The sequence below is a fragment of the Convolutriloba macropyga genome, chromosome 4 (genome assembly GCF_964194025.1).
Source record: "Convolutriloba macropyga chromosome 4, txConMacr16.3, whole genome shotgun sequence".
Taxonomy (NCBI): Eukaryota; Metazoa; Xenacoelomorpha; order Acoela; family Convolutidae; genus Convolutriloba; species Convolutriloba macropyga.
In genome coordinates, this window is record NC_134471.1 from 81822438 (window position 1) to 81841093 (window position 18656).

At 37.9% G+C, this 18656-nt stretch overlaps 1 protein-coding gene across 1 annotated transcript in view; it reads right to left on the reverse strand.

Moving 5' to 3' along the window:
* The window catches only part of LOC142338189 (uncharacterized), a 77759-nt gene that overhangs the window by 25859 nt on the left and 33244 nt on the right, over nucleotides 1-18656 (reverse strand). Inside the window, exons 11-17 of the mRNA XM_075387828.1 lie at nucleotides 18160-18249; nucleotides 17711-17778; nucleotides 14205-16339; nucleotides 7160-10102; nucleotides 6571-6698; nucleotides 6024-6250; nucleotides 1541-1667 (exon numbers count right to left, since the gene is read on the reverse strand). Coding sequence (XP_075243943.1) covers nucleotides 1541-1667; nucleotides 6024-6250; nucleotides 6571-6698; nucleotides 7160-10102; nucleotides 14205-16339; nucleotides 17711-17778; nucleotides 18160-18249 — 5718 coding nt within the window. The remainder of the gene's footprint in view (nucleotides 1-1540; nucleotides 1668-6023; nucleotides 6251-6570; nucleotides 6699-7159; nucleotides 10103-14204; nucleotides 16340-17710; nucleotides 17779-18159; nucleotides 18250-18656) is intronic.

Here is an 18656-nt window from a genome sequence, read left to right on the forward strand (position 1 = left end):
TATTAAACGACACGAAATTTTTTAAAAGGCACGCGCTTGCTCTTTTTTTGTCAAAAGAGTAAACTTCGAAAAAGTTTGATCTGATGAGAGGTCAAACTGGGCTTCCACTCTATAACAATGAAAGGTGCATCAGCTATTTCAGTTTTAGGAGTAGCGTGAAACTACTAATCGTTTTCATGAATTATGTTGAATCATCCCCACTGGTTCCTTATCTTTTACTGTCACTGTGTTTAATATTAATGTCCGCGCTTAGTTCACTTGAAGCTTTTCAAGTGCCTTGGTGGTCTCGCAGTTAGTTGGGAACTTCAATTATACTGAACTTCAGTTTTGAAACTATAGAAATGTCATACGCAAGTTTTGGTGGATTATTAAAATTTTTACTGAACAGTTCAAAATTAAAAAGCGTTTTTTCTTAAATGCAACAAGTTCTAATTTAATAGTTAGTATTGTTGTTTTGCGCATGATCTTTTTTGTTAGCAGCATGCATGCTGCAGAGAAATTTCAATTAAGAACAATTTATTTAACCGCAAACAAAGAGTGAAAAGTAATTGCCTCTTGTGAAATTATCTCTAATATTCTCAGATGAAAAGCGGTCTCGGAAAATTTTTATTGTCAGTTAACAGAAAGGTTTAAAAAAATTATGCTCAGCTAAGCAACAGAGTGTGGATAAGTTATGAACAAAAGAAAACCATGGTGATAACTCATAAGCAGCGCAGAAACTCAAACTGTAAATTTTAAAAAGGAATGTGAACAGAATATTGACCAGAGCAAAGAATAATGTTTTTTCCTATTCAAGGTAAATAGTATGCGCAATCAAAATCATGGAAAAAAGAGGATCCAATGCTGCATCTTTGATTATCACCTCTTTTAACATTTTAATTTAAACATCTTCGAATGATGCTGTAAACACAAACATCGTTTTTGAATTTTGCCAAAATCAGGACAAGTTAGCAAGTGATATTGCTTATCAAAACCAGCGGACACCGCGCTTAAATTTGATTGAACTATACGAGAAAAGTTGAAAAGGTGACTTTTTGCAAAAAAGACTCGCATCTGGTCTCATTTATTTACAAACAAATTTTTTGTAATTTGAATTTTTTTCTCCTAAGGTTTAAGTTTGATTTTTCAAATTTACGAAGCCTCAATTAAGTGGGGAAGGTCATTAAAATTATGCTTTGAAATGGTCCCAAAACTCAGTATAACCGGAGTGTAAAAACCCACTTTGTTGAATGCCATTACCTGCAATGGTTGAATTAAGTTGTAACAAGCAAATTAAACTTTAGAACATATTTTTTTTCATTGAAAATCAAAATTTCACAAATGTTTGCTAAAAAGAAATATTGAGGTATTCCAAATTTGAACATTTTTCTTGTATCAACGTTAAAACAATTTTTACAAAATTGGTCAGATTTGGCTCTAATGATTTAGTCATTCATACGTTTGCGTTGCAATGCTTGCAAGATTTTCAATTCTTCAAACTTTAGAGGACTTGTCCATTTTGTACCAAAATTCTCAGAAGTATTTGGATAGTAGGCATTACCTAATGCTTCCTGATACAACTTCTCGTAATAAGTGTCTGGTTTCTGGGAAATGAGAGATCTGACAACAGAAGTAGAGTCACTTCCATGCTCACTGTTCGTCATCATCCGATCTGAACTGGCTTTGGACCTGAATGTGGAACTGTTTCCTTCGCCCGTGTATAAAACTGTTGATTTTATAAGCCTGTGTTAACAATCTTTTGTTTGTTTTCGTTGATAGTAGTTTATATGCAACTTTTACATAGCATAAAAAGGTAAACTACCACAGCCCAGGTTGAGGTCCTCGGTTGTGACGCAGACCAATATTGAACGCACACAAGAGGTACGATGCAATCAAAAATACACAGGCAAGAATTTTTAACGAGCAACATAGACGCACCAAGTACTTATGGTCGAGGCAAGTTTCCCCACAGACGAGCTGAAGACTGCCCCGTAGGCGCACCAACTCTTTTTTGGAAAATCGCCGACTTTTTGAGACATTCCACCAAATTGCAAAACTTGATTGTTCCGACCCTCTTGAGGGGGGAGGAACTATATACTCAAATGGGTTTTTTTTTGTTCCGTGAATTTTCGCCGCTCGATATATTCATCGTAGAGAGTTGAGACTGGTATCATTAGAAAGCTCGTCCAGCGTAGAATATGGAATTAAAAAGATTTTTTTAATTTTCGTTTTCTACAGGGAGTTATCGAGGTTTAAACTTCTGAGAAAAGAAGAGTGAATTCACGTTGTTTTTATTCACATTTTCCGGAATTTTTGCCTAAATTTTCGTCAATTTTGCTAAAATTTGTTATAATTTTTAAGAATAGTGTCGTTGATTTTATTTTTGAAGACGAACAAGCCTTGTTGATTGTTTTGATTTTATTTTTCGGTCAAAAAATCTGGATTAACATTTCAAAATTTAGCCTTTTTCATCAAAAACAGAACGAAATAAGCTACTTTAGTCCACTTTGATTAAATTTGCCGACATTACACCCCCAAACAACACTTATACAATCTTTGTAGACTCAAAGGGGGGTTATTTCTACTTCAGAGTCCGCTGAGAGTGCACTGTAGTTAAAATTTTGCCGTTTTTTGCTAACTTTACTCGTTGCTTATCAAAAATGCAGAATTTATTTTGAGTTTTCAACTAACAAATTATCTATATCTACAACATTCGAAAAATCAATTGTTCCTAACGGACAATAAGTGTTAGCAGGGCTAGTTTTGGGCAATTCTTGGACTGTTAAAATCCAAAAAAAATCGGGTTGTAATCAGTCGGTCTTTTTTTTTTTAAAAAAAAAAGACTTTTTTTAATAATAAAGAACAGAACATATCAAATCAAAGCTCAGGAGTGATAGGTCCAACCAATTCGCTTGCCAAGCAGCTCCAAGTTAATGCATTTAGTTTTTTAATTGAAAATTTATGGTCATTTCTTTTTTTTAAAAATAATTGGCTTTTCAATAAATAATGGCTTAATTAACTTTTCCTCTATTTTTTTCCTAATTTGTTCCACCTCCATCTTAGTGTCAGCAAAGAAAGACTGCTTCTTCTTTGTACTGATTTAACATTTATTCGCGGTTGCAGTTTTGAGCCTGAAGTTATTGTTTTCTGGCTTTGATACTACAAGATTTCAGATTTTTGTTTGTTTTGATATTTGCCAGTTTTTCACGTTTTCTAATTTCGTCACATTATCACATTATTGACAGTTCTCATGTCACCTTGCTAGCATTCACAATAAGGCACAATTGAACATAGTAAAATCCTGAAAGATATACATCATCGTTTTAACGGCCTCGACGCCTCTTTCTTGAAGAAATTGAATTTTTTAAATTTTGTCTCTAACTGTCTTTTATACTTTGTCGTTGCGGTCGTATGAAATTTCCTGTATGGTGATAGCTTTAATTGGCTTTTCAGCGAAGAATGGAAGAACTGATATTCTGATATTCGTAGATAGCTGATGGCTTTCATGACTTTGAAAACAATCGTTTTCCAAAATTTTAAAAAAAAACTTTTTAACTTCCCAATCTTGTTCTTTTTATGTTTCTTTTGTTACCTAATCTCGTTAGTTAGTTACAGGTCGAATATGACATTATGGATGTCAAGAGATTAAAAGGGATTGGTGTCCAAAAATCTTCTTTTTCAAGAATTTGTTATGACCTTACTGGCTACGACACCGGTTTTTCACAAAAAAAAGTAAATTAATTTGATTTTTGTCATATTTGACGTTCTTTTTGTAGATGCAAGAAATATTCTGGATAATTACAGGTCTCGAGGGCTTCCTTTTTATGAATAAACGACCCTATTTAAATAGCTCTTTCTGTAATTAATTCCTTTCATGACATTGAATGTAATTTTGTTTCGATAAAAAAGTAAAAGTATTACATACTTTAGCACTTCGCTTTTTTGTCTACTTGTTACCTAGTCTTACCAACGAATGGCCAGGTACTACATTATAGCTGTTTGAAGAAGGCGCAATCAAATATATTTTGAGTGCCAAAATTTGGCTTGACGGTTTTGACAGCGTTTTCTGGCAAGTTTCAATTGAAATTTTGTTTGTTCATTGTTGTTCTTTTTGGCCGCTTTAAAAAATGAATAAGGAGAGGTCCTAATGCCCTTCTATAGAAACAGTGGTAATCGTAAATTTGTGGTATATTGTGGGATATTAATTGATTTCTAATGGTATTTATTACTTTGAAGTTAACTGTTTCAAAAAAAATAAGTTAATTTTTTTACTTTACTGTTTTTGTTCTTTTTTGTATAATTGTTACCACACCTTTTTATGGACTGGTCGCATATGTTTTCTGGTGATTTATAATTTATTTTTGTTTAGTTTTAGGTTTATCTGACGGTATGTTGACTTTGTTATTAAATTTAGTTTTTAAGAGGGACATAAATTTTTTGATGTAATTAATGTTTATTGTTGTTGTTGTTTGATTTTGCTGTTCGTCTTGACTCGCTTTCTTAATATTGACATATTACAGCCATCTAATACATCAATTTTTACTCCACTGAGTTATTTGTTTTGGAGCCTATCTTATCGTTCATACAGAATTTTTTGAAAAAGACTTGGGCTTCTTTGGGATTCGCAAAAAAAATTTTTGGGTTTTTCTATCTGTTCCTCATTTGGTAGACAATTATGCCAAAATTGCGCATGGGCGGGGTCGGAACCTTATGTGCCATCGCACATTACCGAGCCGCCTTGTTTCATATATAATTGATCAAGAATTTCTTATACGATAGTTATTATTAGGCCTAGAAGCACTTGTACCGTTTTAGTTTGCAAACACCCAACATTTCAGAAATGAGACAAACTTTAACAGAAAAACGGACAAATTCTTTTGTGCGTCCAAACTATACTATCTCATTTATGACGTTCTTCATTATTGGTGTTATAAATTCTTTACGAATAGGAGATACACCGACAATTATATGTGTAAAATCAGATTTTTGGAATGCTGTCGGCTTTTTGAAAAAAAAATTAAACAAGCAAAAAATGACTTTGTATATAATTGGCCGTAACCTTTTCTATACCATACCTAATATTGGACAAACACACTATAGTTATTTTAATTTAACTGGCATACACCCAAGAAGAGAAATGACACAAACCTTTATATAAAAACAGACGAACTTTTTGCGTCTTCGAACTACAGTTTTCTCTTGTACCATTTCTTGATCTATTTAATCTCGAAGTAAAAGTTCCTGGTGTTGTACATTCCCTATGGGTAGGAGATACTACAAAAATATTTTTTATAACATCAAACAACGCCTTGACTCAGACTGTCAAACCGTCTTCTGAAAAAAAACTGCGGAAGTTTTGAGGAAACATTTGATGAGATTGCAAAACTTGACTTTAGATATCAAATTGACATGACAATTTATTAAGCTGTGAGCTGAGCACTTCAGTTCTCAAAAAGTAGAAAACGAAAATTTACACATTACGTCCACACCATAATTAATTGAGAAACGTTTTTAAAGTTTTTAAAGTCTTTATCGTGCGCTTTTCTTAAAGATCGGTCTTTTTTAAACACGAAAGAGACAATATCTTGATCATGAACTGTTTTCGTCTCCCGAGTCCTTTCATAATATGAATGAGCCAAAGTCTGGATCATATCGCTTTTTGGTCTGGACAGCTGTTTTCATAAAGATTTTTGAACAAGCAAATGAACGCACCGAATCTTTGAACAAGTCAAAGTCTGGATCAGAGTTGATTTCGGTCTGAAAAGTCATTTTGAATGAGCACTTCATCCTGGGAGTGGTTCAGGTTTTTTTGAGCATCTTCTTATCATATTTTCCTAACCGATATGAATATTCAGAGGCATACGTTTATCTCATATGAATATAGTCAAAACTTACACCTTAAAACTTCGATTTTTCAAATCTTTTACGATTAAGGAAGTCTATTACGAGGAATGTTTCATTGTTATCAGATCGTAATCAATAAAAAATCCAGAATCACTGGTGCTTAGCTGGGTGTAATTTTGGGCAATCGTTTGAAATAGTTCCCTGAGGGTTGAAGCTCGGTTCTGGCGATAGTAGTAGTTGTTCTCTACTATGATAGGCGGAGTCCTGCTTTTTGTGCTTTGATCTTGATAGGAAGGGGGAACACTACTTTGGGAATTGACCACTCCAGTTGATTGGGTTTGACCAGATGACACGTAGGGGGTGGTGGTGGAGCCAGAATAGTTGGTGTAAGTTGGATTATTCGTTTGTACTTCTTGTTCGGTTATGACTGGATGTCCACGTTGACGATTTTTTTTGTTATTACACATGAACAGTTTTTTAAAGTTGAAAGATTTGAAATCAATGCGGATTATTTCTTTTCTTTCAATAAAGAAAAAAGCTGTTGATAATTTCTCATGAAATAAAAACTGCTAGTATGTTTGGTCAAAGCGCAAATATTGTAGCAATGAAAATTTCTTTCTTCTTCAACTTAGACCCCAGTTTACAAAAATCGGTAATTTTCTGTTGTATCTCTTAAAATTACATTTGAGAATTTGCTATTTTGTCCAATTGTAGCATGGCAGTTAACAAGAAGGAAATTTGTTCAACGTGGGCGAGTGTGTTGACTTGAGACATCAAAACTCTCAGTTGGCTGTTCGATCAACAGTGGCTCCGTCAGTTCCAGTTTACTCTCCATCGAAACAAGAAGCTGGCTTTCTACTTGACTGGAAGAGTTCCTGAAATCGATGTTAAGTATATACTACAAGTACCTAGTTATAACCACTGGTCAAATATTTAGTTCGCATTTTATCAATTTTATTGTCCTCAATCTCGTTCTAGTTAGCACATAGAGCTCCCTCGATTAACGTAACTTGATAACCTTTGAAAAGCTACGATATGACAAGGTTACAATAAGGTACCTTGTCATTACGGTCTTCAACTTTTTGCTTTTAGCCGACCAGAAGTGTCATTTGCTATTACAGTTAGTAAAATATCTCAGATCTGTGAGATTGTATTGGACCAGTCAGTATCGCAATTATAGCCCCCCCCCCCCGAAAACATCACTCTCCTATTGTTTAGAGGGGAGTATAAGTTCAATGCCCACTAAGCTGGCAAGGTTTAAATGAGGAAAACCCGTCTACTCATTAAAAAATGGGAATTAAGTGGTCTCTTATGTTAAAATTCAAAACACACTTACTTCATTGCACAAGTCTTGTCATTACAAAAAGACACTTCCATTGACGTTCCAATACTCTGTCTGCTGTTATGAGGAGACAAAATAGGACTAGTTGCAGTGCATAGGACTGGTTGCTTAAATCTCTCAGAATTACAACTGTTTTGACAACTGGCGTCACATTTCTCATCATCATCATCATCAGCTCCAGACAGCATGGACGTTGCGACATCAACTTTGGTCACTGGGGGTATGTAGTTCTGGTTGCAGCTGTTCTGACAACTGGCATCACACATGCTGCATTCAATTTCCTCTTCGAACTGGTCACCTTCGAGAGCCGGATTGTTGTAGCCCTGTGGAACTTGGAAGTCAAACACTTCTTCAACTTGACCCGGAACTTCTTCACATTCCTCTTCCCCTTGGTCCTCCGAATATTCCTCAAATTGAGGATCTTGACCTTGATCTCCACAGCCGCTGCCATCGTTACTGTCTGACTTGAACGAGGTGATGCTAATTTCACTGACGTTCTTTATCGAAAGGATTCCTTGCGCTGCTGCCGGGGGTTCCGACATTCCACTGGCAGGCGAATAATACTGAGATTCATGTGTGGTGACACTCTTGGGACCTGGGCAACGTTTGCGCAATTTTCGTCTCCTGAGGGGACGACGAATTGGACTTGATCTGGGGCTTCTGTGGCACCCTCCCCTTTGGCAGTTTGGTCCACATGCTAGGCAGGTGGTTGCGCATTTACCCAAATACGGGGAGGGGCTGCAATTGGTTTTGGTACATCGTGACAGGTTGTATGGGGAGTATTGACATGTTCTGTCATGTGCTGAAACAAGATGGTCGCCAGCAAAGTAACTCGGAGGTGGATTCGCGTAGCATTCATTTCCAGATACTGGCTTCACTGACCTCCGTTTACGAATTGGTCGTCTACTTAGTGGTCGCTTAACAGGTTTGCGTTGGTATCGAGGATTGAAACTGAACCCTGATCGAGGCGATCCCCTTGAGCCCGGACGTCCCAAAGAATGAGAGGGTGCTTGTTGAGGCGATTGATAAGTAGGGAAAACTTGTGATTGTTGTAAGTTTTGCATAATTGGTTCTTGAGGATTTCGTTGAAAAGCGGCACTTTGAGTCGGAAATTGAAACGGAACACTGGCGTTGGGATCGCCAAATCCGGGTTGCGAAGGCTGTTGTTGCGAATGCGAATATTGTTGTTGGATGTGGTGCAAAGGATCGCAATTTGGTACGGTTGGTTGGGAGCCTTGAACTTGAATGTTTGTCTGAGGTTCACAGACACACAAACTGGGCGAGGATCCTTGCACGTTAGAATGCGAATTTTGCATGTTGGGCTGGGATCCCTGCATACCAGGTTGGGATATTAGAATATTAGACTGGGATCCGTGCATGGTAGGCTGGTATCCTTGTATGTTTGGTTGGGATCCTTGCATGTTAGGTTGGGATCCTTGCATGTTTGGTTGGGATCCTTGCATGTTTGGTTGGGATCTTTGCATGTTTGGTTGGGTTACTTGCATGTTAGGTTGGGATCCTTGCATGTTTGGTTGGGATCCTTGCATGTTTGGTTGGGATCCTTGCATGTTAGGTTGGGATCCTTGCATATTTGGTTGGGATCCTTGCATGTCTGGGTGGGATCTTTGCACGTTAGTTTGGGATCCTTGCATGCTTGGATGCGATCCTTGCATATTTGGGTGGGATCTTTGCATGTTTGGTTGGGTTCCAAGCGTGTTAGGCAGGGATCTCTGCATGTCAATTTGAGATCCCGGAATGCTTGCTGGGGTTCCGCGCATATTAGGATGCAAACCCTGTGCGTTCCTCGAAGACTGAAGCGTTTGATATTGAGCATTGCGTTGAGGTTGAACTTCCATGCTTGGGTTTGAGAGCCGATATGTGACGTTTGGCTGTACTTGTTGATTTTGCGATTGCCGACTTGATTGACTTACATGATCAGCATCGCCCGTATATAGCTGGACGCTTGGTTGGCCTTGTTGAACCGATTGTACTAAACCACGTTGATATTCATCCATTGTCATAACTATGTCAGTTTGCGTTTCTATTACAGTTGTATGCATTGAACCCGCCTCACTGGGCTGCTTTGCCGATTCCAGATCCGGGTCCCGAGATTTTGGTGTGTTTGGGGGTGACATATTGGTCCCGGTTGTCACTTTTTGCGCATGTGAATGAGGGTGTCGGGTCTGGAATACCGATGGCAGTTCCACGCTTCCCGATTCCAGAGATCGCTGGTCTGCAAGTGGAGTCATGTACGGATACCCTTGTCTAAACCTCCCAGAAGATGGTGCCTGTGCAGGTGACGTTGTCACTGATTGATGTGACCTCGGTGTCCGTTGACCTCTAATAGGATCCATCGATCCAGGCCGGGCTCGGGGCGAATGACGGGTTCCAGGTGAGGTCCTTCGAGGACTTCCTGGATTAGCTTGAGATCTTGCCGCGTCACCTGGATGCGGAGAACGAATCCTATTTCCGCGGGGTGATTCATTTCCCCGAGAATCTCTGGGTCGCTTTTCTATGTGACATGCTATGTAGTCTTCCTCCGGGTTATACTTATAGTAACCATTTTTGTTTTTAGCACGAGGAGATTGCGATGGAGACCTTTGATCACGCTCATCGCCTTTGACCTGCAATCTTTGAGCCAGACTGCTCTCCTGTCTAGGGTCCCGTTCTTCAACTTTACCCATTTGCTTTTTGGATTTTTTTTCTGGGCTTCTTGACTTTGATTTTTGAGGCGTCGAATCAAACCGACCTCGCGGACTTAGACTGTTGCTTCTCCTAGGGGAACGGGAATTGTTTCTGCTTTCACTGCGCTGAGCCATTTTTCTGTAGTCTTCCAACTCTAAAAGTGGACTTGTGCTCTGCCCTCGGCTTCCACCTTTTCCGCCAGGTTGCTTTGATTTTCCTCCCTCCGCTCTTTCTTCACCACTTTTCTTTTTTCTGAACAAAAAAAGTTCCCAAACGAAAATGAAAAACATCGGATATATTGTTCTGAAACGAATGACTTTAAAATATATATCCCCCCAGCTTAGCGGGCGTATAAATTTTACGCCCTCAGGCGCAGGTTTTCACATAATAACGTGCTATAAATAAAAAACACATAAATTGTAATTGGAGTAGAAAAACACGAGGGGGGGGGGGGGGAGGGTCAGAATAGATTCAAGAAAATTATCTTTAATTTTGAGTTATCGTCTGATTAAACCTTTGAACCATTTTTTACGTCTTGCATTTTATAAATCGGATGGTCAGAGTAGAACAGGCACTGAAGACAGGCTTTTCAGTCTTCTTAAGATACTTGAGATTTTGTCAACCAATTTCACGTAATTTCCGATTTGGATCCAATTTATGAGAAAAATTCCAGAAAGTAGGTTCAACTAAGTTTTAAAAACTACACTTGGCGCATAAATATTCAACATTTCATAAATTTTAAACTGATTTCGACTCATCACTAATTTTATAACCGTTTATTTTTTCTCCGAAAAGCATGCACTTGAAAACATGGTCTCTTAGAATTTTTTGTAGAAGTTTTTTTTGATATCGTTTGACTCAATGGAACTATTTTCAATCAGTGGAGCAGGTTGAGTGTTCCTGTTTGCACTGCCTAGAGCTGATTGGAGACTTAATTTGGTATAAATTCGAAGGAATTTTTCATTACGATTTCGGCAACAGTGGGGGGCAACGGAGGGAGGGGGTCTTTGGCTGCACGGGGCCCTTACGGCTTGAACGATATGCAGGGGTAGTGAGTGGGGAGGGGGCGGTGAAGTGTGTGTGTGTGTTTTTTTTCTTTTTTTTTTGGGGGGGGGGTGGGTTGAAGTGGGGTAGGGGGCTGATGTGGTGGGGGTCAACCTCTCAGAGTTATCTGTTACACCATAAGTATAAATCTTCAAAATAGTTTCTATGAATATTATGCTTGGAGACTAGCGAGCTGAACGGCTCCAAAAGAACTTAATGCCCACTAGGCGCTATCTTTTCATCGCGTTTTAGAAGACAAAAAGTCAAACAGGTCAGACAATAAATCGGCCAAGCAAAAAATCGCGTAACCGGACCAGACCAACAGGTCTAACATAATTGCTACAAACCTTGTTTGAGGGCACTTAAATATCAGTTGTTTTTGGTTTTTATGAGTCTCTTCATAACCTGAGCAAGCCAGATTTTCATAAGGATTATTGAACGGCAATAAAAAACTAAGAGGATCAATGAAACTCCCATATATAGTACAACAACTCAAATGGCACAAATTGAACGCTCTTTTTCTCCACTTGAACGAATGATCAATTATAAGTTTCTTTGATTCCATGACTTTCCTCACTATTAGGCGCTTTGCATTGCGCAATTTTCAAATGCATCCAATGTTTCACTTTTTGGCCAAACATTTTGACCTAACCATGTTCTCATTTTTTAGTTTAGGTCATGATTGAAGTGTTTGATGCGCTTTCAGCCAATTGCGGCTTGAATTGATTCGCTAACTTCAAAGCATCTTATTTTTTACTAATTTTTTTGAGTTTTTGGGCAGGAGTTTTTCGGCAGGTTTTATACACACCTTTTGTTGTTTTAAAAACAAAACTCGAATGTTTATTAAAACAGGAAAATTTGGTAGGGAAATTCTTCATGAGGTCAATTTTTCGACAATTGGAGTATTCGTGTGAAGCATCGGTACCTCGCTATTCACCGTTGTAGACTTTCATGTTTGCGATGAGACAAGTAGTATCAGAGGATCATAAATCTAATATGATCGAATTGCTAAGAAGTTTTAAAAATTCTGGTGACAAAAAGACTACGGGCAAATTCTACGTGAAGTCCATTGAAACAACTAGTGTTAGGCACAAAATCAAAAAACTTTTCTTTTTTACTTCAAAGTATTAGTCTAGCTGATGATAAATTCAATTTCTATCATAATTTTTGAGAATTTTGTTTGGGAAGTGCCAAAACTGTCAACATGGTGGTTTGCTCTGTGTCAACTATTTTGATGTGTGATACTTCTATCTAAAAATTTTGTCATAACTTCTGGAGTAACTATGTACACAACAAAATTTCGTTATCATTTCTCTAAATAAATTGTACATTTTAATTTCTTTGCGCCGAATATATGCGTTAATGTGGTTTTTTCGTGGGTATCTTTGAAAAACAGTGATTTTTTTTGTCAATGCATCTTTATAATACAAAAAATTGTTTTAAAAAATGTTTGACAAATTTTCAGCCAATTTCTAATAATTTGTATGAATTTTTCATCTGTCCCTCACCTGTGCTAACCTAGCTTTGCATCAACTGTTGAATTCGTTTGAACTCATTGTTTAAATGTTGATAAACAGGGGAAAATTTTTGATATCTGGCTATTAATGGTTTTGTTAAAAAAATTTACAAAAATTAAAAATTATTAAGAAATTACATATCGAACCTGAAAAACCCAGACATTTCTATTTTTAATGACAACATGAGGTTTTTTGTCCGCATGCAGATATGACTGAACGCCAATCAACAACGACTCATTCTGCTTTTTGTCCTTTTTTGTACTTTTTCGATATTCTTTATTTCTAGTTCTCCCATTCATAGTCTATCAGGCGGCTTGCACGATTATCATTTATGAAAACACTTTGTGTTAGAAAGAATCATTCTTCGTGCATTCGGTTTCAATTATACTCCAGGATTTGGAAAAAGTGATACGACACTTGTTCTAAAAAACCAAAATAAATTTCAAAGTTTGCGTTCTCCCCGATTATCAACTCTCCGCAGCAATTTCCGTTGTGAATATTGCATCATGTTGCTTGGGTGCATCGTTGAGTTCCTTACTCAACCTTTGTATTAACATGCTTTTTGTTTAATTTGAAACCTCAGATTTCAAATAATATACTTACAGTTTTTTCTCAATTGTGTAACCCCGTTTTTTTAACGTTAACAGCACGTACATTTTTATGAAATCAATCAGTTACTTTTTGCTTAAACTGTATTCCAGAACTGACCCGGCTTATCGGCTTTGTGCTATGTTTATAATTGTATCTACCTGCTATTTAATTCCTTTGTTTCATCAAAATAAAATTTAGGGGATGTTGCGAGGTAATATTGCCCCGTTTATAATATACGCCACACAATATAAATAATTATGAATAAAATTAAACACAATAAAATAGGAACTGAAAAAAATATTTCAGTTTCCGTTTTTTTTTGGATTTTTAAACAAACTGTTACAGCTACCAGTAGCAGAAATTAGGACAGTTTCTTCGAATACACGTAACGACGTCGAGCCGTTTTTTTCTTAATCTTTTTTGGTTTTGCTTTTGATTATCTAGATAAAGCTTGAAATTCTTATTGTTTTACAGAAACTAAGGTAACCTCTACAACCGCATTTTTCAATGTTTTTTCCACTAAAACGCTCTTGCTGAGAAATATTGAGAGTATGAAAAAAACACTTTGAATCAGAAGTCATTATTTAATTTTAGAATGTCCTTAGAAGTATTCAAAAATCTTTTATTTATCAAAGAGTTTTAGAAAAAAATCTCAATCAAAATCGTCAATAACGCATAAGAACTTAAACTTGAAGGGTCGTGTTTGATAGCAATCCGTCTGAAGAAAAAGCTTTTTTTCTGTAATTTTCATATAAGTTTATGGGAACTAAGTATTCCGTAATTAAAGGTTACTTGTGTTTTTATTGCTCCTCTGAAGACTCGCCTATTTTTCTCTGTTATTTCTGTTTCAAACTTCAATTCTATAACTTAAGTTTTCTCGTAGCACCTTGATGAGCAAATTTTGGTGCTAAAACAAAAGTTTCTGAACTACATTTTCGATATATTGATTTGATGCATATTATGCTTTCAAATAAGAATGTGGGAATATTTTGTGCCACGCATAGAACAAGCGAGCCTTCTAATTAGATTTTTTTTGTCTTAAATTGCTGTCATTTTTAACTTGACTGTATTTGTAAAGCAATCTGGTGCAGCTGGTTGAGCATTTCTGAGCTACACTTATGTTTTCGTTTCTAATATTTTTTACTCTTTTCGATTTTATTTTGCTCGAATAATGATAACTACAGAATGTCCATGGGACTTACTTTGGCTCTGTTTCTTCTAAATCAAGATATTCCTCTTCATAAACAGTTTTCTTTTGAGATGGTGACGATGGCTTTTTCAGAATAGACTTGGGAGATCCTTTCGTTTTCCGGGACGACTTCTTTGGTTCCCGTTTTTCTTCTTCTAACCCGTCTTCCTCTTCCTCCTCGCCCTCTTGGCCTTCGTCTTCGTAGCTTGTGCCGCGTTTACTCCTTCTAGACTCTTTGGATCTCTTCCTCGTGGATTCCCTGTCATCTCTTGATCCTCGACTCGAACTTTGTGACCGTTTACTGGCTCTATCCCTGGAATTTTTCCTGGACTCACTGGCACCTCTGGATGTTCTTCGGGAGTCACCTGGTTTCAATTTAAGTTCTGATTCTTTTCCTCGCGATTCGGAATATGTGTCTTCATCTCTCGATCTAGGTCGAGATTGGCGTTCGTTCCGAGGGTCATCTGATCGATGCGAGTCACGAGATTCCTCTCTTCTGTGACTGTCCGACCGACGACTATCATCCATTCTGCGGCTGTCGGATCTTCGCATGTTTTCTTGACGCCGCCGACTGTCATCTCGATCATCAAAACGACGCGAGTCGCCAGTTGAACGAGAATCTATTGAGCGTCGTGATCCAACCTGCCGCCGAGATTGGTCGTACCTTCGGTCTCCAGACGTACCTCGTTCTCGACCTTCTTGACCTGTGTGGTCATCCGTTCTGCTTTGGTCAGCTCTGTACCTTGAATCATAAACCTGCCTTGAATCATCTCTTGCATCAACATCTGTTCTTTCGGGATCTCTTGAATCATAACGAGGATCTCTAGATCTTCCTTGATCATCTCTTGGACCTCGATCATCGCGTGGATCTCTAGACCTTCCCTGATCATCTCTGGGATCTCGATCATCGCGTGGATCTCTAGATCTTCCTTGATCATCTGTTGGATCTCGATCATTGCGTGGATCTCTTGATCTTCCCTGATCATCTCTTGGATCTTGATCATCGCGTGGATCTCTAGATCTTCCTTGATCATCTCTTGGATCTCGATCATCGCGTGGATCTCTAGATCTTCCTTGACCATCTCTCGGATCTCGATCATCGCGTGGATCTCTAGATCTTCCTTGATCATCTCTTGGATATCGATCATCGCGTGGATCTCTAGATCTTCCTTGATCATCTCTCAGATCTCGATCATCGCGTGGATCTCTAGATCTTCCTTGATAATCTCTTGGATCTCGATCATCGCGTGGATCTCTAGATCTTCCTTGATCATCTCTTGGATATCGATCATCGCGTGGATCTCTTGATCTTCCCTGATCATCTCTTGGATCTCGATCATTGCGTGGATCTCTTGATCTTCCCTGATCATCTCTTGGATCTCGATCATCGCGTGGATCTCTAGATCTTCCTTGATCATCTCTTGGATCTCGATCATCGCGTGGATCTCTAGATCTTCCCTGATCATCTCTGGGATCTCGACCATTGCGTGGATTTCTTGATCCTTTTTGTTCATTTTCTGGATCTCGATCACCGTAACGGGTATCTTGATATCTTTCACCACGTTCTCTATCGGAACGTCGACTCGTTTCATCTCTACCATCTTCTGGTCTTCTAGGAGTTCCTCTTGCAGAATCTTTGCGACCTCTTGAGTCTCTTCTCGGCGCCCCGTCTCTCAGTCTCGACTCCTCGCCTCCAGCAGATCCACGCAAAGAGCCCTCACTTCCTGCCTGTTCGCTTCTCCCGGGCAGATCAGAAGGAGGTCGTGATAGTTTTGATTCCAAGAAGTTGCTCTCATCTCGGTTAGGATATTTGGGACCACCATCATCTTCAATTTTATCTTCATGAAGCTGATGCAATTTTTCAGCTTTCGAACCCTCAAATCCGAAAGCTTTCTGTCTGTCAGTCGACTTCGATTCTTTTCTTGGCGAATCTTTAGTTTCCTGATTTTTACTCGATGATTCTTGACTTTTAGAAGCTTCACGATGTTTTGGCTTGTCGGCGGTTCCCGTTTTCTGATGTGGAGATCTTCGTGAACTTGATTGTGCAGATGTTGCCTTGGAGGGCGATGGTGAATCACGATCAGCTGTAGCCTTGGTACTGTCAGCGTCTGATCGTTCATCATTAGTCTTTCTGCTTCTACCTGTACCCTAAAAGACACCCCTTGACAATTTTTGACGTTCAAGATAAGACAAATTTTTGCTTTTAAAAAGTTAGAAATGGAAAGATAATAATGAAAAAGCTAGCAATGAAGTGAATCTACTATATTCCAAGTCGAGTTGCTCACCGGTTTTATTTTGTTGAGAAGCGAAAAATGAGGAATTTTGTCCGCTGTTAGTTCACCAATTTATAAGGGACCGACAATTAAATTACAAAACGAAAGCGGAAAAAAACGAAAATTAAATTGCTGCACTATTTGTAGTGAAATTAAGAAGGAGTTGAAATTAAATTCCATGGAGTCGCGCTTTCAGCAGAAAAGACGAACTTAATTAGGAATTTTTCAGATCCGCTCAGTGTAAACTCTTTCACTCTTGTCACTAGTTTAAGCTGTGGAAGTTTCTCATGCCTATTTTATAGAAAGATTTAGAAACCAAAGCGTCCGCTGGTACTGAAATGAACCAATTTTCACAATTTATGAAGAAAGTGTTTGCTGCAACTTTGAAACCAGCTAAAATATAGTTAGTACAATTAAGTGAAAACGACTTTTACAATGCATGAAGGTCCAATAGTGCAAAGTATTACAATGGAAACGAACAAAAGGGAGTGAGGTAATGGTAGGCGCGGTGGCCGCCGTATTGGCCGACAGGGCGTTTAGCCGGCAACCAAAAAATGAGAAATTTAACCGACAATTTAAGTAAAATGAGCAATAAAACTTATTCTGAGCGCTGTGATTGGCCAATTTAAAACAATATTTCCTTAGCGGACAAATATACCGCAGTTTTTCATCCTCTAGTGTAACGAAGGTCTATCAACTAGTGTAACCAAGGTATTTCACCGCATCTGGCCATGCCTCAGCGGCCCGTGGGACTTGATAAGAATCTATCACAACCGAACTACTGATTTATGGACCAATGGTACTTTTATGACCAATTATGATAAAACTGTCGGCTAAATTTCCCATTTTTTCCTTGTCGGCTAAACGCCCTGTCGGCCAATTTTCCTAGCACCGGTAGGCGCTTGTAATGCTGTTTTGGGAAACATAATCAATTCTCTGACCACACATTATGAATTTTTTGAAAATTGATAATGGTTAACGACCGTTATTAGAGCTCATCTGTTATGTAATTTGGGTATTACCCCACCAGATCGGGTCCGTATGCGAATTATCAGCTACTTCAGCATGCAAAAGCGCCTATTCGACAAAACCATCAGTTCTTAGGAGTATTGGTCAGATAGTAACATTTGTTATGCTTTATGTACGCCCAAGGTCAAATTTTTTGCCTGTTTATGTTTTCTCTCAAATACATGTCAAAAAATTTGTTTGATGTTTGTGATCAAAGTTTTTATCGAGTGTTTCATACCTTCGTTTGTTTGGATTTGACTGAGGCACCTTCGCTGTACTCACCCCTGCTTCTGCTCTTTTCACTGCCTGGAAAATGATGATCTTTTTTTCAAATTTTACACGTAATGAAGAGTGTTTTGCTGATAAAATTACACGCATTTCGTGTATAATTTTACTATGGTATCCAAGAAAACATGTCCTAGAATTTGGTAAAGAAAGTCTAAGGAGCCATACTGCCATATATGTCTTGATTGTGGTCTCTTGGCAAGATTAATGGGTATAAAACTGGGACTAATTTATACTGAAATTGGCAATCAATTTGGATAATCAATTGCGAAATTTTTGAAATGACTTAGGCAACTATGTTAGTTGCTCATTACAACCAACTTAAATAAAAACTGGCAAATATTTTCGGAGAACTTGATTTTGAAGTTTTCATCAAACTTGAACTACTTAAGCTGAAACTACCTTGACTGGACTTTTCGGCCTTGGTACTTTTTCCACCGGATGATCCCCTACTACTGCCTGGTCTTGACCTCTTGCTCTTCTTGGAAGAACCTGAAAAAATCATACATAACAGTAGTTCACTTTCAATAAAAAAAGCTCTACGCTCTTGGAGCAGACGAAAATTGGGCTCTCATTTTGATATAGCAGTTATAAGAAGAAATCTTTTTAAAAAATATGCCTCCAATAGTTGATAACATTCTGAAATATTAGCCTAAATAAAAACTCAACGCTAAAGCAATTTAATACCAAAAAAATTAAAATTTTCGTTTTCTGGACGATAAATTTATATAAGTTTTTTAAATTATTTTTTTTGATCGGATAGTTATACATAGTAAGTAATTTTTGGACGCGTCCGCGTGACTGCGACAACTGAAATGGCCATGTCTGGTGCGATTGTCTGATACAATTCAGATTGTCTGATCGACATTCAGAACTCAGGAACTTCAAATTTTTAAAAC